Genomic DNA, 25,309 nt, shown 5'->3' with positions numbered 1-25,309 from the left:
CAAAAATCCAATTCATTTTTCTTCAAAAATAATTCACTGACATGTATGATTACTGCTTTTTAAAAAAGTATACTCCCAGCCAGTTTGCAACTCTTGCAAAAAGTTCTTAAAGGCTAGGTAAAGAACTAAAGAATTCAAGACCACTGCATTACACAAAAATCCAATTCATTTTTCTTCAAAAATAATTCACTGACATGTATGAATTACTGCTTTTTAAAAAAGTATACTCCCAGCCAGTTTGCAACTCTTGCAAAAAGTTCTTAAAGGCTAGGTAAAGAACTAATGGAGGATTAGAACATAAACTGTAGATGTAACTGTATTTATTGTCCATCCCTTAACAAAGATGGAAAATAAACTGGTTTGACATGATGTGTTATTTATAAAGTGATGCTAGGTTGTCATACTTTTAAATGGCTGTATGTTCTTTTAATTATTTCCTCTAATGTCTCCAGTCATTAAGATAATCAGTGTATAATTTTTAGTCATCTCTCTTTTAACAAGATTGGCTATAACACTTGACATTTTCTATCCCCAGGGTTCTATTTCCTTCATGATTCTAGCAAATTGTTTTGCAGTGATACCAGTAATTCTATGAGGAGCCATGCACTGATCTTTCCAGTTAATATTTATTACTTTAGTTTGGACTTTCATCACAAATAAGATTTACTCTAGAAAATGGCTTTTCTGCACAATAAAAATGAAGATGACATTCAACAAGCTGTCTGCTGGGGCAGACTTCAAGTTAAGAATAGAGGCTTTTCCAAATGCTTATCTGTTAGGTCAGCTGTTTGCAACTTAAAACAAAGAAATTTTAGCATTGGTATATTGGTCTTTAAGAGGAGCTGCAACTCTATTTCAGCCTTTCCAAAATATATTCCATCAAACATTAGTTCCATTGGGAGGTTAATAAATATTTTGTGACCAAAACCAAAAAAGATGCAATGTACAAATACATGTGGGAAACAATAAGCTAACCCCAATTCAACAAGATTTTCAAAGCCTTTAGTATGCTAATGTGCATTTATTAATCTCCAAGAGGGGGATAAAATATGCAGAGCTTCCCAATCTTATTTAACCACGTAATCTCTTTCATTTACAAAGATTCTCTTTCAGAACTAGTGATCTGAAGAACATACATAGGAAAATGCTGGATTACTTAAGCCACATTGTGATCTGAAAGCAGACACTAACCACTCTATTTAAATTTCACCTTGCTGCCATTTATTATATCTTTTTCCCATTGAGGGCAAGTGCATTCCGATTTCAACTAGGCACAATAAGTTCCCTCCTGTTCCAGGGGATGGCATGATTAGGTTTTCTACTATAGAGCAGGGTAAGTCATCTCAGATACTCACAACCTTATAGAGAATATGCTAAGTTTGAGTAAATGCAGTTCTATCCTTCCAGAGCAGTAAGTTCCCAGATTCTTTGAATAAAAAAAAGGCAATTGGTCCTATGTCATACAAGGGCTCTTTGATTTTCTAGTCATATACATCTGCTTCTGTATTCAATTTGTCTGCAACTGATTCTTCTTAATTTAGCTAGGGTTTCTCAACAGCAGCACTCTTGATGTTTTGGACTGGATCACTCTTTATTGTTGGGGGCTGTCCTATTCATTGTAGGATGTTTAGTAGCATCTTGGGCCTCTATTCACTAGATACCAGTAGCACCTCCACTCCCATTTATGACAACTACCAATGTCCCCAGAAATTGCCAAATGCCCCTAGGGGGCAATACTGACCCCAGTTGAGAATCTCTGAGTTGGACTGTTTCTATTCTTGGCTTTCCCATTTTGTCTTTAAGGGAAGCACTAATATCTTTGTGTTAATTCATTTGAAGAGTTTTTCTTTTCCTCTAATAGTTGCATCAGCTTTGCTGATTTGGTTTGCTAATCCTTCCTTTTTATCCACATATTAATATTCTGGAACGTTATTAAAAGTTTTTTTTTTTTCTTAAGCTTACTGTTTTATCTATTACCTAGTACCTTCAATTCTTTCAGGGCAATCTGATCTTGCCAGGTTTCATTTCTTTGAAAGTCTCCAACTATTTAACTTATTTCACATATTATTTTCACTATCCTTTTTTAAAAGCAACTAATCTTAAACTTTAAAAAGGTGTGGGGTTTGAACTGTTTTCAAAATTTTGATGCTGAGAGGTTATAACTAGGCCCTTCTGCCTAGCATATGAGGTAGTGATTTCAATACCAGAACTTAAAAGAAGACTTGGATCACGAAGGTTTCTAGTGTTATGAGCTATTTGATGCTCTTCCTTCTACTTTTCAAAACCAAACCAAAAGAAACAAGCAAATTCTATATTTCTTTTAATTGGTATGATTTAAATGGCTGGTTATTTATTGGGTAGGTAGAGGGACCAAACCGAGGGAATACTTCCATTCCTTTTGTTCTTTATTAAGTCCCTCCACAGGAAAGGAGGAAGTGTTAATTTGATCCATCAGCACTTCAGAATCTTTGAGACACTTTTATTTATGAGCAGCAGAAATTTATTATGCCATTTAGGCACCATTTCTTGTAAGCATGGTTTCTTTCTTTTTTTTTTAAGTCTTTATTGAATTTGTTACAATATTGCTTCTGTTTTATGTTTTTTGGCCGTGAGGCATGTGGGATCTTAGCTCCCCGATCCAGGGATCGAATCCATACCCACTGCATTGGAAGGCGAAGTCTTAACCACTGGACCACCAGGGAAGTCCCTAGGCACCATTTCTTGAGTACTTTCTATGAGGCAAGACCAGTGCTAAGTACTTGAGATATAGTATCTCATTTAATGCTCATAAAAACACTAAAAGTAGTATTGCTATCCCATTTTACAGATAAGGAAACAAAAACACAGTGAGGCTAAGGCTCAATTACAAGGTCAATCAGTTATTAAAGGCCAAGCCTTGGCACCAAATTCAGGTCTATCTGACCTCAAAACTCATGCTCTATTTCTATCAGTAAAATTATACAAATTAAAGAAGAGTGCCTTCCCTAGGTGATTACTCTAATTTTTACATTAGGAACAGACTATTTTCTATTTCTATGCCAAAATATTGCTGAACTACTTTTCCATCAGTTACATGGTCCCTTATCACCATCACCTTGATATTCAAAATTATTTTGTGAAGCTAACTAACATGCAGTCTTTATGAAGTGTATTAAATAAGAAGTCCAAAGGAATAAGAATTCCTGTGAGTATAGTACATATCTCATATTTCTGAATTTTTGATTCACTAATTTCTATTTCTATGTTTAGTTCTGCTTTGGAAGTAGTGCGTTTTACTTGAGCACAGAAATTTCTTGTGGTTAGAATCCCATTTTCTTTTCTCTCTAGCATAGCTGATGAATGACAGCTGAACTTTTATTTGATAAAGAAGATAATTTATATGCAAAAATCACAGGAAAGGGAACACGTTTCTATTTGGAAATAAAGAAATGCAAATGTATTACGTGTACCTTTAAGAAATGTTTGAAATAATGTTATTAATTCTAATTTAACTGCCCAAAAGATAGAATGAAGTTGTAAGACAGAGAAAGGTGATTTTGAAGTATGAGAGACCCTGGAACCTTCAGACCATATCCCTACCTCACACTGATAAAACTCAGTTCACAGTATCACTGCCCATAAGTCCTTCACCATGCTACTGTTAAATCACTTCAAGCCATTTGCTATTCAAGTGGATAAAAGGGACATGGTATTTGGTTTTCTCTTGTCCCAACTACTCTGGTGGAAAATATTCAGGTATGATATTACAGAAATTAATTTTCCTCAATGCACAGTGTGTACAAATAACATTTCTGAGGAGCACTTGTAAAATACCAACCTTGCATTCGTTCACGTGCTTTTTGTGAGGTCCTGGATTTTCAATAAATCAGAAAAGGTCTGAATTCCTTCAAGCCAATACTATTCTATAATATTACTGTAAAAAATGTTTTTATCCTATTCTTATAAAATATGACCACTCACAACCACAAAGGGACTCAGCCAACTGTGTCTACCTTTTAGCAGGTTTCTATGCACAGAAATGTGCTATGATGGAACAGCAAGGGCAAGGAGTCTGTGAACAGTGAAAAGGGAAAGCTGATGGGAAATATTACCATTCTGAAAAGTTGCCAAGCAACTGATCTCATCAAATTTGAACCTTTGCCTTTGAAGCATGAGCAGATGAGACCAAATAGTTAGTGATTTAATGCTATCTTTTTTCACCCTTTTACTTTCACATTAAAGTTTCTTTTTTTTCCCTGAACTTTCTGTTTATTCACTCCATCTTATTCTTGAAAGACTTTTAAATGGCTCATATTATTATTATTTACCTGTTGAGATATTTCAGTTCTTTGTTTTTTCCCTAGCTTTATTGAGGTATAATTGACAAATAAAAATTGCATATATTAACATGATGATTTGATATTATATGTAAACATTGTGAAATGATTACCACAATCAAGCTATTTAACACATCTATCATCTCAAATAGTTACCCTTTTTTTGTGGTAAAAACACTCAAGATCTATTTTCTCAGCAACATTAAAGTCTCTATGTAATAATGACAACAGTGAAAAGAAAAGAAATATCTAGCACATACTGGGCACTTTCTAGGCAATTTACAGTGTGTTGTCATTAAATTCTAACAGAAAGTCTATGAGGCAGATATTATCATCTTCATTTAACAAATGAGAAAACTGAGGCCTTGAGTAACATTCCTAAGGTCACACTGGACTAATTAGATGGCAGTCAGGATTACCAAGTATGGCTGATGATAAAGTCAATGCCAGCGATCACTAATCTAGGTTGCCTCACCTACTATATCTGTATTTCCAGAAATCATTCTTGTTTATTGTTTTAGGAAAGTAAAACCTATTATATGCTCTCTCATTTAAAAAGGGCATACACATTGTTGCTAACTGTACCCCTCAATTTAGCTATCTTTTCCTAAGGTGTGTTAAGTACATGTCTATATAAATGCATGTTTATTATAGTGTCAGGAAATGCAAAACATATAGAAAAACGTATTCGAACAGATCTAGTTCTGCTTGCCTGAAATCAAATGCTTGAATTTGGAAGGGGTAATGAAATTTTTGGAAATTATTTTCCTACACTTTTACAAATTATTTTCATAATAGTTAGCTATCCAGTACCACTGGTAGAGTCAACAAATATCCATGGGTATTTAATCCCAGCTCTACCACTTACTAGTTGGGTAAGTTATTTAACCCATCTGTAAAGTGAGGATTCTATTAGTATCTACCTCACAGGGTTGTTGTGAGGATTAAATGGGTTAATGACTTTTAAATGCTTAGAAGAGTGCCTGGCATACATAAATCTCAACAGGTATTATTTACTTATTTTCTAGACGGGCCATCCACTGTCTATCCATACTGTATCTTACAGCTTAGGGCAAATAACTAATTTTTTAATTCACTCTTAGCCACAAAGAGTGGGTTCATGATATAAAACGAGAACTTTGGTTAATCAATACATTTTAAAGCTCTCAATTAGGATATTTTCAAGTATTTTTCTTTCCATCTGTTTCTATGTCACAGTGTCTAATAACAGAGCTTCCCTAAATATTTTTGTCTTATATATCTATCATATGAATGAAACCAAAAGCACACACTAAAAACTGTATCATGGGGCTTCCCTTGTGGCGCAGTGGTTGAGAGTCCGCCTGCCGATGCAGGGGACACGGGCTCGTGCCCCGGTCCGGGAAGATCCCACATGCCGTGGAACGGCTGGGCCCGTGAGCCATGGCCGCTGAGCCTGCGTGTCCGGAGCCTGTGCTCCGCAATGGGAGAGGCCATAACAGTGAGAGGCCCGCGTATCGCAAAAAAACAAACAAACAAAAAAACTTTATCATGTTTCTCCTTTGCTTCTCAAAATCCTATTTAGACTCTTATAACTCTAAACATCTTTGAGTAAACAGGTAAGCTGGGAAGTTAATAGGTAGTAATGGTGACTAAGTCCACATACTTGAAGATAAGGGTATTTGTAACTAAGAGCTAAGTTGAACACTGTAAGGCTAAAGGACTTATACAATGCCTTTTAAGGTATTACACAAGTGCTAACAGGTTAAATTACTGTCATTTTCAGAAAATATAAAATGTGGACTTTTTTTGTAACTTCAGGGTTTTTTTTTTGTTTTCAATATACTTCAGCAGGATCAAGTATTTCATTATCATTGTTTTTAAATCCAAGAGAATATTGTCACACTTGGGGGTCCATGTAATGGGACCATTTTATAGGTTAAATAAAGAAGTTGTCATCAATTATTGCTTATTAAGGTTTGAAGTTACTTGGGACCTTTAGGGTCTGGGCTGGGAGATTTATATAAACCCTCAGATCTCAGACCTAGGTTTGGGAAGGTGTCAGGTATTTAGTGGGGATAACCAGCATTTAGAAACCCTGGATAATGACTATTCATCATTTAAAACTCAAGCATAAATGTCACTTTTATTTATGTGACTTCCCAGGAAGACTCTGGGGCTTCAGCTCCCAGGCTACTGCAGCACTCTGTTCACACCTTCTTACTTACCTAAAGTGGCTGCACTGCATCTCTTTGTTTTTTCCCTCTGCATTGTGACTGCCTTCCAGGGAAGATTTATGTTTTATTCATCTTTGCATCCCAAGTGCCTGGCTGACCTGATGCACACAACTAATATTAGCTGAATGAGTTAACAAATGAATTAATCTTTGGGAATACTATGGCCACAAATTCACGTATGTGAAAGGTAAGTTTTATTATTTAAGAGCTGATTTTAAAAAGGTAAATATACATTCAACTGCTGGCTACCTGGAACAACTTTCAAGTTGTGCCAGGGAATCTCTACTGAAGTATCTATAAGTATCTCTAGGGAAAGTTCAGACTATATGACCAAAAGTAAAAGAACTTTTGCTTTTACTTCGTTATCCCTCTTTTAAGCATATATACATTTCTTTTCTCCTAAGTGGTTTATAAAAGTATATCAAGTATCTAAAGGATATCTACTTTTTCTAAAATTTAAATGGTATTCTATTTTATTGGAAGAGATATGATCTGTGGAACATGATAGCACTAGGTGCTTTAAACCATAGTTTGAAGGAACTAAGAATTCAGAGCCATTTAAGTAAGAACTTAGTAAACTATTTTTTTGTAAAGCTGTCAATAATCAACTTCATCTGGTGACTATAAGTTCCCCTTAAATTAAACATTCTTATCTACTTCAACACAAGTAGAAAATAGCCAGAAAATTCTGGGACATAACAAAAGAAGTGTTGATATACATTAATGCCTATCCAATAATAGGCAGTCAATAAATACTTGTGCAACGAATTAACAAAAATAAAAATCTCATGTGATGGGGCAGGGGCAGGGATAAAAAGATGGCAGGCCTCTATACTGCAGAGGTTTACAATATAATAGTGGAAAAAAGCAAAGGTACAAATACCTTCAATTTATGACAGTTCAAAATAAGTGCCACCAGAGTAGTATAATTGAGGAGGAGCACATGATAAAACAGCACATGTACAGAGAATAACACAAAGCAAGATAGGTATGGTTCCTATTATTTAGGATCGTTTTGGCCAAAACTTTTCATACATAATTATTACCAAAGAGCTGTAAGGAAACAGGGCGTGGGTAATAACGTAGGTAATCTTTCGGAACCACAGGAGGGAGGCATATGGCCATAGTGAAAAAGTAAGGGAGGCAGGTGGAAAGAGAAAGTTAGAAACAACTTTCCTTCTGCTCAGCTCCCACTGATCAAGTCTGGACTAATCAGCAAGGATCCTGCCCTTCCCCCAAAACTGAAAAGGATGGAGCACAGAATTCCAGTTCAATACATTCATTCTTGCAATAGGACCATAGGTGTTACTACTTTAACTTTAGGCAACTTTATCTGCAAATCTTACAGCTACACTATATCAATTTTTAAGTATTTGTGACTGGGTTACTTTCTGGGTCATGCATGGAAAAACAGGAGTCAGATAAAAAATCCTGGGACATGGTAACTCTAGGCCCATCTTTGCTTTAAATACATTATGTCCTTCCTATTTAAAATCCACTCAAAATTTACAGCTTCTTATAAAAAACAAAAATTGAGATGAGATTTTACCCAGAAAAGTCCATCTAAAGATTTTTTAATACCTGAGAAATAAGGAAATTTTATTTTAAATAAGTTATGTTAACAGTAAATATTCATTAAAAAAAGGGGAAAAAAACCCTTGAACTAGTCCAGTTTGGCAACACCTGATCTACAAAAATTACATGTGAGTCAAAAAGGTTTCCGTAAATCATTAATGAGTTAAAATGCTACCTACTATTCTTGCTTATTTTTGGAAAACTTGGAATAAATTTTAATGTCACGCCTCATATTGTTGAGATTCCACTTGGAAGCACACGACAGACACAGATCAATTATAAAGATTCAAAAGCTATCAAGTAATTTTCACAACCCAAAAGCCTAGGAAAAGAAATTGAGATTCCCATACCAGACATAAGCTCTTTCATCAATGTAAGAGAAGAACTCTTACCATAAGTTGGGGTGCTTTCTCGTCTTCCTTGACTACTTGATCTTCCCTTTTCATATTCATAACAATACAAGACAGTATCTTCCTCCACAATATTAAACCTCTTTCGATATTCCTGATCCAGAAATGAATTTGGTGATTCAGATCCCTTATGCACTGGCTTGCCCACCATGTGTCCTCTGAGGTCTTCACAAGGAAGGTTTCCTTTTTCATCCCTAAAGAGATGGTAAAGGAGAAGGATGTAGAAAAGTGTTACAGTGGTAAAATGACAGAGACAGTCTAAAGTAGTAATAATGTCCTTCCTATATATCTTCTGATCTTTCCAAACTTTGAGGTTTATAGGGCAACTTTAAATTATTTCTGTTTTGCAGGAAAAAAAAAATGCCAAGGCTCAGAGAGGTTAAATGACTAGCCTAAAGGTTACACAGCTAGACATAGCCCATGGATCTTCTAACTCCTTTTCTAGTCCATGTTCAATACTATGGCACATAAAAGACATCATCTTAGCTCATAAATTCCTTTTAGTGCTTAAGAAAGTAGGTATAATGTTAACAGTGCTAACAATGTAGCTTTCTTCTGCCAGTTTATCTAATTGATTCATGGTAATATTTGCACTGCTTAAAAACAAAGATGTATTTAAGAACTGCCACTTCTGTGAGGGTACTGTGACCTTAAGAACTAAGTTAGCACTATATAAACTGGTGTTGTAAGAATTTCAAACAGCTTGTTATTAATTTAAAATAAACCTTAATGAAAATAATTATTCTCTGTATTTAAACTGTATTATCTCATTTAACAGTAAAAAAAGATATGTTCATGGAACTCATTCTAAATGGATATATCAAAATTTAATTACACATCAGCAACATTTCTTGTGGAGAGAGGGTGGAGAAACCTTACCATATATAGAGTTTAAGAATGGGATTTAAGATGATGGCAAGTTGATTTTTTTTTTCTATAGGATTCTGAAGTGAAAAATCTCTAATTTAAATTTATGGGATCCCTAAAACTGTTACTCACACATAGTAAATATTAATCACACAGCCCAGGTGACTGGGACAATAATTTGGTAGAAATATTCCATTTAGGATTAGTTAAAATGAACCTTGCTTATTTTATGATAATTTCACTGACTAGCTATAAAATTTCTGTTAGAAAAGCTCATATTCTAGAACATGACTATGGATGTAAATGCAACGTTTCTTTCCTTGTTGATCACTAATTTTATTGCTTCCTAGTTCTTGTTTCCAGTTCTACCCTAAACAGTGCCATGAATACTATCAAACCAGATAAAATTTAATTTTAAGTGCCAAGACTGAAATCTTAAATCCACAGAATAAACTGAATTATAACAAGACAGATAAAAATAACAAATTTATAAGTGACCTATTAAGTCTTATGAGATGGTGATGAGCTTATAAAGCTAATGTCAATTCTAAAATATGAGTTTCAGTTCACCAAAAATATTATACTTTTATACTACAGTATACTATACTTCTCTCTCAGTATACAAATGTCTAGGTTGGGTTTGTCCAAATGAAGAGAACTATATTCCTATTATTTGAACTATGTAGAAAGTAGTAAATAATATTCTCAAGACTGACTGAATCAGCAAGCTGTCACTCTTCTATTTTTTTTATTTTTTTACATCTTTATTGGAGTATAATTGCTTTACAATGGTGTGTTAGTTTCTGCTTTATAACAAAGTGAATCAATTATACATATACATATGTTCCCATATCTCGTCCCTCTTGCGTCTCCCTCCCTCCCACCCTCCCTATCCCACCCCTCCAGGTGGTCACAAAGCACCGAGTTGATCTCCCTGTGCTATGTGGCTGCTTCGCACTAGCTATCCTGTTTTACGTTTGGTAGTGTATATATGTCCATGCCACTCACTTTGTCCCAGCTTACCCTTCCCCCTCCCCATATCCTCAAGTCCATTCTCTAGTAGGTCTGTGTCTTTATTCCCGTCTTATCCCTAGGTTCTTCATGACATTTTTTTCCCTTAAATTCCATATATATGTGTTAGCATACGGTATTTGTCTTTCTCTTTCTGACTTACTTCACTCTGTATGACAGACTCTAGGTCTATTTACCTCACTACAAATAGCTCAATTTCGTTTCTTTTTATGGCTGCGTAATATTCCATTGTATAAATAAAAGTATTGCTTATTACCAAATTGTAACTATGAAAGCTAGTTCTTAGGCAACACAAAGAAAATAAATATAAAATCCAGGCACGATTTTATTTTTGGCTAGCTAAAAACTTTTCCTTAACAAATTGCCTGGTGCTTTTTGTTAGCTAGTCCTCTAGCAAAAAGAAACTGACACTGCAGTTAGCTTGGAAACAGCCCTAATGAACTTGGGGTACTGGGGAAGGTTATGCCTATCCATAAATGGGCAGACGTTTCTGCCAGGCCTGTGACATGAATATTAATGCAGCTGAGATCAGAGGGTGATTCAGCCCTAGTTAATTCACCATGCTCTACTTATAAGGACACACCCTGTGGTAGAAAATGGGAAGGGCTGGTATTCCTTATCTATAATGGTATGAGAGGCCTTCTACCAACAAAGAAGATTTATTAGACATGTCTATATGGGATGCATTCAATAAAGTTGAATTAAGAAAAGTACAGATCAAAACCAAACTTTGCAGTAGAATGAATTGATACATGTACTGCGTATATAAGTGGGTGTGGCTATGTTTATATGTACTCACATTATGAGACCCTGAATAACTCAACATATTAATTTGTACTGCTATAAAAATTTTCTTAATGTTATACATCTATACATATATATAATAAATCTACACTTTTGCTCTAAAAAGGATTTAAGGGAACAGATGGAAAGTTAGAGCACTGCTTCACTGGACTATCTTTATATTTAAGGGCTCACAGTAAAATTAATACGAGAAATTAGTATTTAAACTTCACAGTTGTGCAAGACCTACAAATTCTTGGTTTTCATGATAGAAAAAGAAATTTGGTTAAGTATAAAAGTTCACTGTATACTATGATAACGAAATTGTATACAGTCATATAATAAAAAACTGACCAAATTTCACTCACTTCACATACATGAGTGTTTTCTCTTTTAAAGAAAAAGTCACTTTTGCAATCACATTCTTTTTCTGGAATAAATGTGTTCAAAGAATTATAATCACATGAAAAAAAGTCTACCTAATTTGACAACCAGTCCTACCATTTTTAAGGTTTTTTGGTTTTAAGATGAGAAAGCTTTTATTATTTACAATTCAAATTATCACCCAAATGCCTATCCTACATAAACAAAAGTTTTTAATGTAGGAAAAAATAAACGTTCAGATGAGTTAAATTAGGTGAGCCTCATTCATCCTCAAAATGAGAAAAAAAAAAGCCACAGCTGTACCTATAAAAGAATGACAAATGCAAAAAGTTTTATGACTATAACTTCAAATCAAACCAGAAATTGCAGATAATTTATATGAGGCTGTGGTACAAAGGGAGTTTCACGCACATATTTTCTAACTGGGCTATATCAAACGATTGTGTGACTAGGTAACTAATAATCTGACTCAAAAACATTTAGAACCTTCTGTTAAATTACACACTAGACTAAGAATCAATTAAGGCGACAGATAATACCCTACTTATGAATTTTACTGAAAAGTATGGAACGTTCAAGCAATACTACCAAAACAAGTACCACTATGCTGATACTTCAATCTCTTGCATTCTCCTGTTTTTGTAAACAGCATGTTTAAAGCTTTTTATTGACTTCAGTATATTGCCTTCATCATATCTGCACCACACTTAGAGGACAGAACTGGATTCTTTAACTCCTTTGTCTTCTGAAGTACATTTTAAATACATTCTGTCTAGGAGATACTCTCTTTATTACAAGTTCCTCCCTATCCAAGAGACAAGGAAATAACATCAAAGAACCGCAGAGACTTGCTAAAAATAATTTTCTAATGTTTATCTGTACATGTAGCCCTCTGAAGAATAAGGTCTTTTAAATAATCATTTGCACTGAAATAAAAATCTTTCCCATTAAAATGAAAACAAACCAAAAGATTCATTTCCTATTTGAAACACACATGGTTTTATTGCTCCTCTTATAAGAGTATTCAAAAAGTCTGATACTATCTTAATAGATTAAAATTCAACTTGAATTTGACTAGGATATCAGATGAATTTGTACATCTGATTGTAAATTTAACATGACTGTAAATTATATATTAGAACGAGTTTTGAAACGCCAGCTTAGTAAATTGTATCTTCTCACAAACCATGTTCTCACAACCACATTTAATTCTCAAAAAAAGACCTAAAATGTTAATAAAATTGACTGCAGTTTTATTAGTAGATGACAACACAGTATTTGCAGACATGCCAATGTTGTCATGTAGCATTTAGATGGTAAAATGTCAGTACCATCATATCCAACAGAATGAAACATTAGGTATACTAAAGTGAAGAATAGTGAAAATTAATTAAAACAAGGAATTTCAGTACTTTTATTTATTAAAGAATTTTAATATTAAGTATAGCTTGGAAACAAGAGACCTTAAATTATTGTTTTTGAATGACTGCACAACTAATTTAAAAACTGAATCAAAATACTTTGTGATTGGTATTAATTATCCCCATTTAGTGCTGGCCCTTTTCCATAATTTTTGTATTCCACAAGGCTGGAAATCATAATGCTTTTGGACAAAATGCATGATGGCACAAAGTTATAGTCTTCCACCTGCCAAGAATTTCAAATAGGAATTTGGAACATGAAATGGAGATACAGCCTCCAGAAATCTGAAAATAGACTTTAAAGGCAACTCATTCTCTTGCAAACTCTCTCTACTTTCTGAAAGAAAAATTAATGAACTAACCAAGTGGAAACTGTAGAGACAGAGGTATTGGGGGAAGAAACACTCTCCCTCATCATCATCCAAGAAAAAAAAATCTTCCTCATTACATACATTTAAGAAAGCATAGACGTTATCTCTAACTTTCTCTTTTAGAAATAAAGTATGAAATGCTTCAAAGTAACCTGAGATTTCCTGTGGCTTCTTACCAAAGAGCCTCACTTATTTTTTACTTACTAAAATAATCCTAGCTGCTATTTTATATTAGTTTCCTATTATGTGAGATAATGCTTATAAGATATTTAATGTAGAGTGTTTAATACAAATTAGTTATTGTTATTGTTATTATTAACTAGAGTACAGTCTCCATAAGGCAATGATTTTCCAGAATGTGCTCAGAATTCTTAACTGAGAAAATATTCAAGGTGTTTCGTGAGAATTTACTTCACAGTTTACGTGCACTTAGGTTAGTCTTTAGCTAGAAGCTACGTAGAACAACATGATGGTTAGTTTTATACCTGGGAATATACGGTTCTGCAGGAGGAGGGGGAATGTAGAGATCCTGGAGGGCGGAACTGTCTCTTTTGGTGGGTGTACTGATGGTGCTGGAAGGCGTGGCAACGCTGCTTGTGGGACTTCTAGGTATAAGAGGCTGGTTAAAATGAAAAAGAAAATACATACGCACACAAACAACACACAAAACAACAACAACAATGACACATAGTTATCATTTTTAAATGATCTATTTCTACAAAGTTTTTGAACTTGGCTGAAATCAAGAAGCATGCTATTTAGCACATGGATATTCCTTTGAGTCTCCAAAAACAAAAAAATTTATCGCTTTAGAGCTTTTCACTTAGTTCCTAACTCACCTTATTGTACGGCATAACCGCGTAAAAGCTATTTATAAGGCAAATCTATCATGCAGTGTTTCATAATGGGGAGATTTATCTCACAGTCAGAAACATATTTAAATTTGCTTTGTTAGAATCCCACTTTTGAAAGAAAGATAATAAAGAGTAACTTCCCAATAAATTAGTTCACTCACATCCTGACTGGTGTACAAGAAAGATAATTCATATCGTTTCCCAAAAAAGATACATTACACTCCTAAGTCAGTAGAATGTGACAGATTCTCAAAAAAGTTTACAAAAATGGAGTATGAAAGGCCAATACGAGAGAATATTTTCTAGGAAAATGTACTTTTTTCATAAATATAAACAATACTGTCTTCTCCAAGTCATTTTATGGTACATCTTCAAAAGTATGGTGATTAGTGTGACACAATCATTTCATTTTTCATAGGCACACACATTTACCATTGTTTGAAATAATTTTTAGTTGCATACCTATAGATCTCATTTTCATGCCTGTATTTACGTATTAAATAAGTTTTTTAAAAAATTAAGATTCTCTATATACTGAATTAAGCAATACATCAGGATGCATTAACTTACGAGCACTCCCAATTCTAAACGTCACAGCATTTGGAAATGATATTGTGGTTTGAGAAATTATTCTAAAGTGAAACTAAAATTCACAAATTTTCATGTTTATCTTACAGATCTTACTGCTTAGCTACATATACAATAACATATTAAAAAATAAGAACTTTAATGCAATCGCAAACAAAAATAATGATCACAAAATTAACTGTATCTTCACATGATAAGATGTTGCCATTTCAGCCAGTATGAAAACACTTTTTAGCATATCTATAATAGACCCATAGTTCTATTACTTTAACACGTATTGCTGGACACTCAAAAAATGGCATAGTACAACTATTTTATATTGTGACAATACTTTTGTACAGATAAACAAAATTTGTTCAAAAATCCAAGCATAAATACAATGTACAATGTAGGTCACTGGGGTAGGCTACATAGTTTATGACTCAGTTCATGGTTTTTGACCTTCCTTTTTACACAGCTCACCTTAATAGCTTGAAATCACACATCCTGCCAAAATGACGGTTAAGTTTTAATCTATGTGAAATAGAAATTAAAGAAAGAGAGAGAGAAGGGAAAAACAATTGATAATTTATTTTGGGACTCTACAGTATTCTATCTTATATGATGTAAAAAAATAGTCAGGAAGTTTACATGTTGAGGAATTTTGATATATTTTGAAAGTACACAGTAAAGACTATTATGTTTAACTATGCTGATTTGGAATAGCATCCAGTTAAACTATGTGTGTCTTTTAGAAACAAAAATTTTGGCAATGGGAAATCCTGAAATTTATATAGGTAATCAGGAGTTACCTGTACAGATGAACACCATGAAGCCTGAGGAAATAAAGAATTATATTCTTTCTAAGGATGTATTACATGCCTCTACAACAGACCTTTGAATGATAGGACCTTTTTTTTTTTTAACTGGAGTAAAATTGCTTTACAATGTTGTGTTAGTTTCTGTTGTACATTGAAGTGAATCAGCTATATGTATACCTATATCCCCTCCTTCTTGGGCCTCCCTCCCACTCCCCCTCCATCCCACCCATCTAGGTCGTCACAGAGCACCGAGCTGAGCTCCCTGTACTATACAGCAGGTTCCCACTAGCTACCTATTTTACACATGGTAGTATATTTATGAGGTTTGATAGGACCTTTAGATCAAGTGTGATCTGTGATGTGACTCTGTTTATCATTGTTTCCTCTCTGTCAGGACATCTTGGTATTAAATACAAATGACATTAAAGAACAAGTCTAACCAAAATTTAATCATTATAGAAATGTAAAGAAAACATTCATTACACAGTACATTTCTTGCCAAAACTTTCTGTAACAGATGCACTGTGAGAGAAAAACTTATATTCAGTATGCTTTTAAAATGCTCTAATATGCTCTTATTTTAAAATATCCTAACACTACAAGTGAACTTAAAAACAAGTTCTAAAAACACAAGCATTAAAAGAAAATAATCTAACAAATTTTTATTCTCTTTCTTCTTTTCTAGGGTCACTACTTCTATTTTGAAGACGTCTCTCCTTTTATTTTACCACCTGTAGAACTAAAGGTAATTTCTCCTGGTTAGTACCTATCCCTGCCCTCCCCAAACAAAGAGGAAGGAAGGAAGGAAGGAAAAAAGGAAAAAAGGAGAAGTAGTAGTCAATGATTACAAGTATATTTTAAATACCTCTGAAGTGTGAGGTAAGGACCAACAAAATATTTTATTCTGTCTGGACTATTACCAGAATTGTCTGTTTAGGGTACTTGTTCCTTCCCCTTCCAGGAAGTTTAAATATTAGCCTTGTCAACTTCCTTCAAATTGATATTTTCTCTAGGTTTCTATTTTCAACACGGAGTTGCTATTAATGTCCTCAGTTAACACAGTTAGTTAAATTAGCAAAAATGTAGAAGAAAAAGACTCTTAGATAGGCTTAAACAGATAACAGGTTTATTGTGCCAGCTGGTTCAATTAATTGAAGCGGTTGAAAAAAACAACTTCTTTCAGAGAAAGAAGAAATTAGTCAATCCTGTTGTTTAACTCTTACTGGCTAGTTATTTTATTAACTGGTAAATCACAGAAACCATTTAAACTGGTTTATCATGCAGATATCATCTGGCTAATCAAGTATGCCTGTACTAAGTAAAACACATAGTAAATACTAAATATATTCATTGTATTTTTGTCTACTAATTGTACTATTTTTGTCAAGCTAATCCAAACTAAAAAGTAAACATTATTCTTGAGAATCTCATCTAAAAAAAGACATTAGGCAATGGAAAAATAAAATATGGTAAAATAGAAGCTTCATGGGAAAATGGAAATAGCTACTTAACCCCAAAGGAAATTTGTGATAATTTAAAATTATAATGTCTTAAAAATGTTCTAACTCTGGACAAGAATTGAAAGGGTACAAAATTAAATGACTAAAAGAATGAAGAAGGCATTAAAGAATATTAGAAAGATAGGCAAAATGTGACTAAATCAAGCACAGAATAAATGATGCTATTAGCTGAAATTATCAGTGAGAAATTCCTAGTTGTAACAAGTGCCATTAAAATTACACCTATTACCAATAACCAACAAGTACGTGAAAATACACAAAAAGTGACAAATACAGCCTCCCTCAAATCAAAAAAGTTCTCAGCGTTTAATTCAAAATTTAATAGACATATGCCTTAGTTTCAGAAAAAATACCTAAATATGGAAGTATAATAGTGCAGAAGGATAGTTCTTCCTACCTTGGTAACATTTAGTTTTAATCATTTCTTCATAACATAGTATAAGAAAAGTAGTTACCGTTGTACTATAAAGAATTTCCAATATAAGGAAAAAAATAGAATTAAAGGGTAATATTTTTTATTTTACCACTTTGCCTTTTGATTCTTTCTCTTAACTGGTAAAATCTGCACAGGAAGAGAATTAAGAGCTTTCATCACTTACGGATAAAATACAAAGGTATTTTAAGACTGCATCTTCTTACTCAAGTAAGCATGAAGCTTCAGTATAACTCGATCCACTACGGTATGCAATCAAGTATGATATGGATCCATTTTGGATTCTATCCAAGAGGATTTATTTCCTGGAAAGACCTTGCCATAAAATTTATTTTTCATATCTAAACGGTCCTACTGACATAGAGTTTTCCTTCCAGATTCAATGAGGCTCCAACAGGGAGGACATATTTTGCACATATGTTGTTACTCTTCTAAAATAAATCTATGATAGATTTTGGGGGCACTGGCATGCATCTCTTAAAATATCCAAATCCTAAATAAAATGATCATATGCATCTCTTCAAATATACATTTATAACCTTAGGTCAATTAATGATAACTTACTACTGTGAACAGGACTCAGAAATTCATTAGGTTACGTACACATACATTTTTCATATTGTCCATTTAAACTATATAAATACCTTCAAATTGTATCCCACAATATGGTACGGCACAAATCTTCCTCTGAATCATGAGTGATGACTCACTATAGTGATAATATTCTACTCATCCAGTTTAAACATCATCAGGAGACTGTGATTATTATAAAATAAAACTTTCAGCTTTGGAAAGGGATCACTGAAATCTCACGTTAAATTCTCTGATGGCTCAGGTCTTTTCCTTGTGTCCCTGATTCTAACATCTCTAAGGTAACTGAGCACACCTGGAAGGTATTAATGTACCTCTGAAAACACTATGTTTTAAAGACTATGAGAAAAGAACGTCTATACCTTAAAAACTACATCTGATGTTAAAGGTTTTATTTGAAACAATTTACATTTTAACAACTCTTGGCAAGCGTATCTTAATTTAGTTGTCCCTCTATCTGGTAAGTGACCCAGCTTTCACAGAGCTATATAAAGTCTTGAATGAAACCAATGACATAAAGACAGCCCCCATGTTGAAGATTAAAACGGTGCGTTACACATTATGTAGTTATCTCTAAAATTCACTAATGCAAATATCACAAAGAGTTTGCTTTGTCTTCCAGGGGGAAAATACTCATTGAAATATGAATGATTACATCAAGTATAAAACCTGGCCATTTATTTTATTCACTCTTGGGAATAAGCACAGACTCAAATGGATCACAATATCCCATTATTCTAGCACAGAATATTCACACAAGTCCTTATTCAGTTCAAACACGTTTTTATTATAATTCCCAATACAAGTACCAAAATATTGTTTTATGTTAGCAACTCTGAGTCATCTAAACAAATGCTCCAGAGAAAATGTATTCTGGATTTTGGGAGGCAAGAAGTTGCATACAAACTTGTAAATTTCTTGACCATGTAAAGAATGTTAGATCTAATTTGGAAAATTATTGGGCATAATTTTTCCTGGGTAAGCTTTTCTTAAGTAGTAAATTATGTGAAAAGAGCTTAAGCAAGAGAAACACTTGTATTCAAAATTCTCGCACTCAGTTTTTTCACAGCTTTTTCTAGAATCCAAGGTTATAAATACAAAAGATTTGAGTCTTCTTTTTTAAGCATGTAATCTTCCCTTTCCTATCAGACTACAAAGAAAACAAACATTTTTTCCAAGCATATATTTGATCAGGAAGCTATATCTATATAAGTTAAAAATAGATATATGGGCCTAAAAGTAAGTATGTAGTTACCCAATGTACAACTAATATAGACTTTAGAGTCACACTACAAAATGGCTTTTTCCAATTAATCATCAAAATTTGCACATTGTACTGAAACTACCATTAGTGTATTTATTGCTGTCCACTCTTATTGGCATAGTTGATACTGCAACATTAAAACTGGACTTGCAATTTTTTCAATTTACAGTAAGCATTTTTAGGAAATTAACTAAAGAAATAGGAAGCTAAAGAACAAAGAAACTAAAAATAATTTTTCATCTTAGGTGATTATTTGTAGTCAGTGTTAACATTTTGAAAGCACGTGGTTGAAAAACACAAATGTGATTTAGATCCTTTAATTAATTTGCTTAAACACTGGTGAACAAAAATGTAATGTGACAATTGCTTGCAGCTATTTACTAACTTGAGCATGTAAAACATATAATTGTTTCTGCCTCCCAGTTAGCACGTTACATTTTTAGTTAAAGCTTATTTTCTTCTCGTGTCATATCTAATATTACTTGTCTTCCTCTTCAAAACATGCTTTTAAAACAAAACTCTCAGAAACATATAAACTTTGCTACCAATGTTTTTTTCAGTCACCCCAACCTATAACTTTGATATTAAAATAAATTTTATTATTGCTTACGTTTTTTATTTTTACAGAATGACTTTAACCATTCATATCTATATGTATTTGAAATGTAACAATCAATTAATGTTCTTCAGTCGTTACACCAGTTGAAAGACAAAATTGACTCCTATAACTATTTGCTTTCCATTTCTTTTTCTGCTCAAATTTATTTAATTTAAATATCCTGTAAAAATGGCATCAAGGTAATGCTAACAAATAAAATTTAAAGTGAAAAGCACAAAAACCACACAAGAAACTATCACATCGATTTAAGAGACTTATGGATTAGAACAGTTTAGGAGCAATTCTAATGATACAGCTTTATATCATTTTATACTAAAAATGTGTTTAATGAAACCTATATCAGTATATCGAATTCCAGCATTGATTTTAGTGATTATTTTTGAGATGCATTCTCACCAAAAAAAAAGCTGGGCTCCTAAATGTTTTTAAAAATTGTTGATTCCCAGTGATGATTTCAATCAACATTCTTGCCAGTGTCCAGTTAATTCTCCCATACATCTCTTGTAAAAAGAAAATGACACCACCCGTGCAAGCTGGTGACCTATGCACACTAAATTTAAAACCACAAACATCAAAAAATATACACTGAGGTCTATCCATAATTCCCCAGGATTTGTGTCATCGAATTGGAAGAGCTTGACCATAAGCAATCACCATGCTTACCAAAATCCAGGACATTAGTAGAGGGTGCTACTAAGGACGTGTTTTAAAAACAGTTCTCAGAAAGCAAGGAATTGCTAGTTTGCTTTCTTAGAATAAAGATTCTACCTCAGGTAAAACATCTCTACTATATATGAATGGGTGCCGATGACAACAGAATTCAAGTCCAGATTAAATCTGCTTGTAGTATTTGACTAAAGTAGCTTTAAGTCTTTCAGTTCTATTGCAAAATGTCTGAGAAGTCAGGAATTTAACAAAAGAGCTGCCAAATTTCATGAAATGTACTAATGAAATTGCTCTGTGAGCATGAAGTTGAATTGTATGCTTTTGCTTATTTGGCTATAATTCCATGAATGATTTTCAAAAGAAAATCCAAATTAAAATTTATCATTGCAGTTAATTAATAATAGAAGCTACTATTCGCTCTAGAACTTCCATTAAAACATGTGATATTCCTCAAAAATCTTCTACCTTACGGTAGATAAGGTTATGTTTTAGTTGTATAGGTACAAATTATTTCCTTATTAGTTTAAAAAATAATTATTCCTTTGTTAGAATGAAGTTGTTCTTTTTTTTAGAGGCATGTATTAGCATCTACCTCCCCATTATACAAACTTTGCCATATTTTATCTGAAAATGCTAAGGCTGGTATTGTATAAGAAAAAGATAAAATAGACATATTGAGGTTAAATAAATGCCACAGATTGTTTCTTTTTGTAAACTCTATTTTAAATAATTCTTAGTAGACTATTGGTATAGCCTATGAAAAAAGGAATAACCTAATGTCCAATTCCTCAGGTTCGGACACTGAAAATTTATATTTAGGTGAGTTAATGGGCATTTTAGCTCCAACGTATTCATACACATACCAGAAGCAGGAATACAGTAAGAATGGTACTTATGTCTGCACAAAGGACTGTTGCTACATTAAGCACTTATGTTTCACATCCCAGGTCCTTTCTTAGCCACTAGGAAAAATATGTGGCCTCAGGCAAAGTCACAAAGAATCCAGAACTGCCTGCAAGACCTTCTCATCCCACTATTTCTTTGATTTTTTCCCCTTCTGGAAGCGAACCCTCAAGTTTTGTCCATCTTTGGTTGTATACATCCTCTAAAAATTCTGACCACATAGTTTCCATTATGCTTCTGGTTTCTTTTTGCATTTTAGCACAAGCCAAAGCCTTAAGATCAAAAACGAACTCTGTAACGGTACAATTTCAGGTCTTCGAAATAGATTCCAGGGAGATTTGGTGCTGGTGGTGTGGTATGTTAGAGTACTTATCTAGTGCCCTTACTCCTAAGACTTTGTTTTACCACCACTTGAAAGTATTTAATCACAACTAATACTCTTCCTTCTGCTCTGTAAAAAGTCAATTTTCAAAGAAGTTGAAAGCAGGGTCCTCCCCTGCCCCCACTAATAGTATTGTTTATCTATAAGGTGTTGAACTTGGACAATACATTTTAGGTGAACTAAATTCAGTTGAAATAACAAATTTACAAAAACATCAATACATCATATAAGCACTTATGTCAATGCTGATTTTCTTTTTTTTCTGATTTCAGCATTCCGAAAAAGTAAATTTACAAATATACTCAGAGTAACTGAATAGGCAATGAGGAATAAATATAAGTAGTGATCTGATGAGGCACATTTCTTGGCATTTAGGAATGAAACTAGAAACAGTGCCTTAAACATCTATTATAATTATAATTAAGGAATGATGTAGAGTAATTTAAAAAATTAAAGTCTTTGTTCTCTAGTTTTGAATACACACACCAAATGTATGTGTAGCAAAAAAAAAATGCAGGTCTTTCAATTATTTCAGCATTTCCTATAAAAGTGATTCTTAACTAGATATTGTCTTTACCTTAATTCTCCAGTTTGTGCTTGTGGAAAGGAAACTAAAAGAGGACCAAATCACCAATTTATTTTCTAGAGATATTCCCTCAAATAGAGTTCACGGATCAACAAGAAACTAGTGTCTTTTTGGTGTTCACCATGAAACAGAAGGTACTAGAGAGAAGTTGTTAAATTTAACCACACATATAGAGAAGGAAACCTAACGGCTGAAAGGGGTCTCTTCTTCAGGGTTCCCACCTCTCGGACTCTGAAGAAGGATCTTTGGGGAAGACATGTCAATAGAAAACTACAGAGTGGAACAACAAAGCAAATTATAATGCAGCGAGAAAATAAAATGATGTGATGGGAAGGTCTGATCTGCTAATCTATGAATTAATGAGCCAAACACTGATCTCTCAACTTTAATGATCACCAAAAATCTTTGATAATAAACATATACTGCATTTCAAATGCATTTGGACATATTAATATAGTTTTAAAATATAGTTTTACGTATATTTGAAAAATAGAAAGATTCACATTAAAAATTTAAAGACCTTAATGTTAGTATATTTTATATGTTTTTATGTTACTTAAGCATAATGCAACTTTGAGGCCAAGAAGTAGGAAAGTTTTAAACAATGAGAAATCATTATAATCTATAAGGCCATTCATATGTAATGAAGAATTTAGGATTTTAGGGAAAAAAATCTAAGAATGGTGTAAGTTACTAATATAGAACAACAATTTACATAGCAGTGATAACAATGGCATTTTCATTTATTGCTTTTCTTTTTAATCTGAACAACAGGCAATGTTCTATTTCAATGGGCAATTTTAATTTTTAAAAATTAACCTTCTATGGAAGGTGATGGTCTTCTATTTTAAAAGTGCAGGTCTTGTGAAGAACAAGAATTTCTTCTATGATATGTTTGAAGATTATAGCCTGACTGAAATGGAAGAAAATGTATTACTTCCTTGTCTTTATCAATCAGAATAATATTTTTATAACTTCCTAGACACCTCTGGTTCTTAATGAATGTAATTTACTGACATCCAGAGTAATTTTGGAGTGACGTTTCACATTGAAGAAAAATGCAGAAATGCTAACGCATCAATTTCCCTATTTTTGCCTCTGTACATGGTAGAAAAGAGAAAAATGATCAGTCAGGAAGAATGTAATAGGTACATTTTAATTACTATCAAAAGTTTCTTTACCTACTGTTTATAAACAACTATTTTTTATCTCATGACTTGTTTTTAAAAAATTCTATAAACTATCATCTAGTCTCCTCAAGAATTATATGTGGGTAAAACTTTTAAATAGAAGATTGTATCACAAAGTGAAACCTCTCACTTTCATTTCTATCCACATTTTGGCTTCAAAGAACTTGTGGTTTTTGGGAATTATGCTTTAAATGTTTACAAATTAAGGCAGAGTTCTCTATCATTTGGGTTTTAATTATAGTAACTTTGAGATTTCGTCACAATTAAGCCTATTAGGATAAGCTGTGAAGAGATCATTTCATAAACAAATTTTCAAAAGCATACAAGATTAATCCATATGCTGCTGAGATGAGGCACAATAAAGAAGCATTACTGAGATAATCTATGGCTAAAATGATGGTGTATGACTTATGATTAAGCTTCATTACCTGCAGAGCAAGGGGCTTCCATCTCATATTTTTCAGTAAAGCTGGTGCTGAGGTAAGCATGCTCTGAGGTCGCTTTTTCAAAGTTAAGATAACACCACTCGGGTCCTCTCGTAGTGCATTCACCAAATTTTTCAACTGCCACCCCACCTGGTAACCAGCAAAATCATTACAATAAAATTGAGGTACAGTATTCAAAGATTTAATGTTCTCCCCCTTTAATAAGATTAGTAAGAAAAAAAAAAGAAAATCACATAATTGGTGTACCATCCTATCAATTTTCAGGAGATATAAACTCAAGAAAGAAATTTTATTTTTGAGTTGATTAACCATGTTATTGCATTTAGAGTCCATATCATTATGAGATAACATAATGGACATTTACCAGTCTAAGCAGAGACTAAAATGGTATCCTACCAATGGAGTAATTTAGAATTTAAAGAAATTATGTCATCATTAATGCTGCACAAGGTCTAGATCCAAGCTTTGTTCACAAGTAACAATTTAAAAATTCGCATGCCTGAAACAAGGATTTGGCAATGTCCTGAGCTTAAGAACTACACCACATGCTTTCTCATCACCATCTTTTAGAGATAAGTGTCCCTAAGTTAGACTGACATTATACTACCGGTAGCTGGTAGTGACACACCAAGGAAACATTCTGAGCGGGGAAGACAGCATCAATAAAATAAACCTTTAACCACGATATAAAGATAGAATAAGAAACGACAAGGTAATGCTACTCTAATGCAGCAGCTATTGGAAATGTGTTCCAAAAGACCCTATAAACTTAAAATATAATGTGCTAAGTTTAATGAAGCCATTTTATTTGAATATCACCTCAAAACATATTGTATAATTAAACAGAAGTACTTGATAAATGTCCTGAAACCTGGCTCTACTGTTATCCATGTTAAATTACTTATCATCCTTTTAAATTTTTGAACACAGAATAATTTTTGTTACTTTGCTTTTAAGACATGCTGGTTATGCAGTTATCTGAAATCCTAGAAGTATGCTTTAAAGAAACACATTAAAAATATCTATTATTCCAAGGTTTAAAAAATACACTTCACATTTAAAAGAGAGAATAACCTTTTATTCCAACACTAA

The 25,309-nt window shown here is 33.2% G+C and overlaps 1 protein-coding gene across 5 annotated transcripts in view; it reads right to left on the bottom strand.

Annotated features, from left to right (window-relative positions):
• Positions 1 to 25,309, bottom strand: part of CNKSR2 (connector enhancer of kinase suppressor of Ras 2) — a gene marked incomplete at both ends in the record, with an annotated part of 254,832 nt that overhangs the window by 92,965 nt on the left and 136,558 nt on the right. For 3 of the 5 annotated variants that reach the window (XM_082864886.1, XM_082864885.1, XM_082864887.1), the window contains 3 exons: positions 8,500 to 8,711; positions 13,861 to 13,994; positions 24,200 to 24,346. In XM_082864886.1, the coding sequence (XP_082721012.1) occupies positions 8,500 to 8,711; positions 13,861 to 13,994; positions 24,200 to 24,346 (493 nt within the window). The remainder of the gene's footprint in view (positions 1 to 8,499; positions 8,712 to 13,860; positions 13,995 to 24,199; positions 24,347 to 25,309) is intronic. The other 2 variants (XM_082864888.1, XM_082864889.1) reach the window with 1 other exon arrangement.

Source organism: Leucopleurus acutus (genome assembly GCF_964270905.1).
Source record: "Leucopleurus acutus genome assembly, chromosome: X".
Classification (NCBI taxonomy): domain Eukaryota; kingdom Metazoa; phylum Chordata; class Mammalia; order Artiodactyla; family Delphinidae; genus Leucopleurus; species Leucopleurus acutus.
Note: the sequence above shows the minus strand (reverse complement) of the source record. Positions and strands in the feature narration are given on the sequence as shown.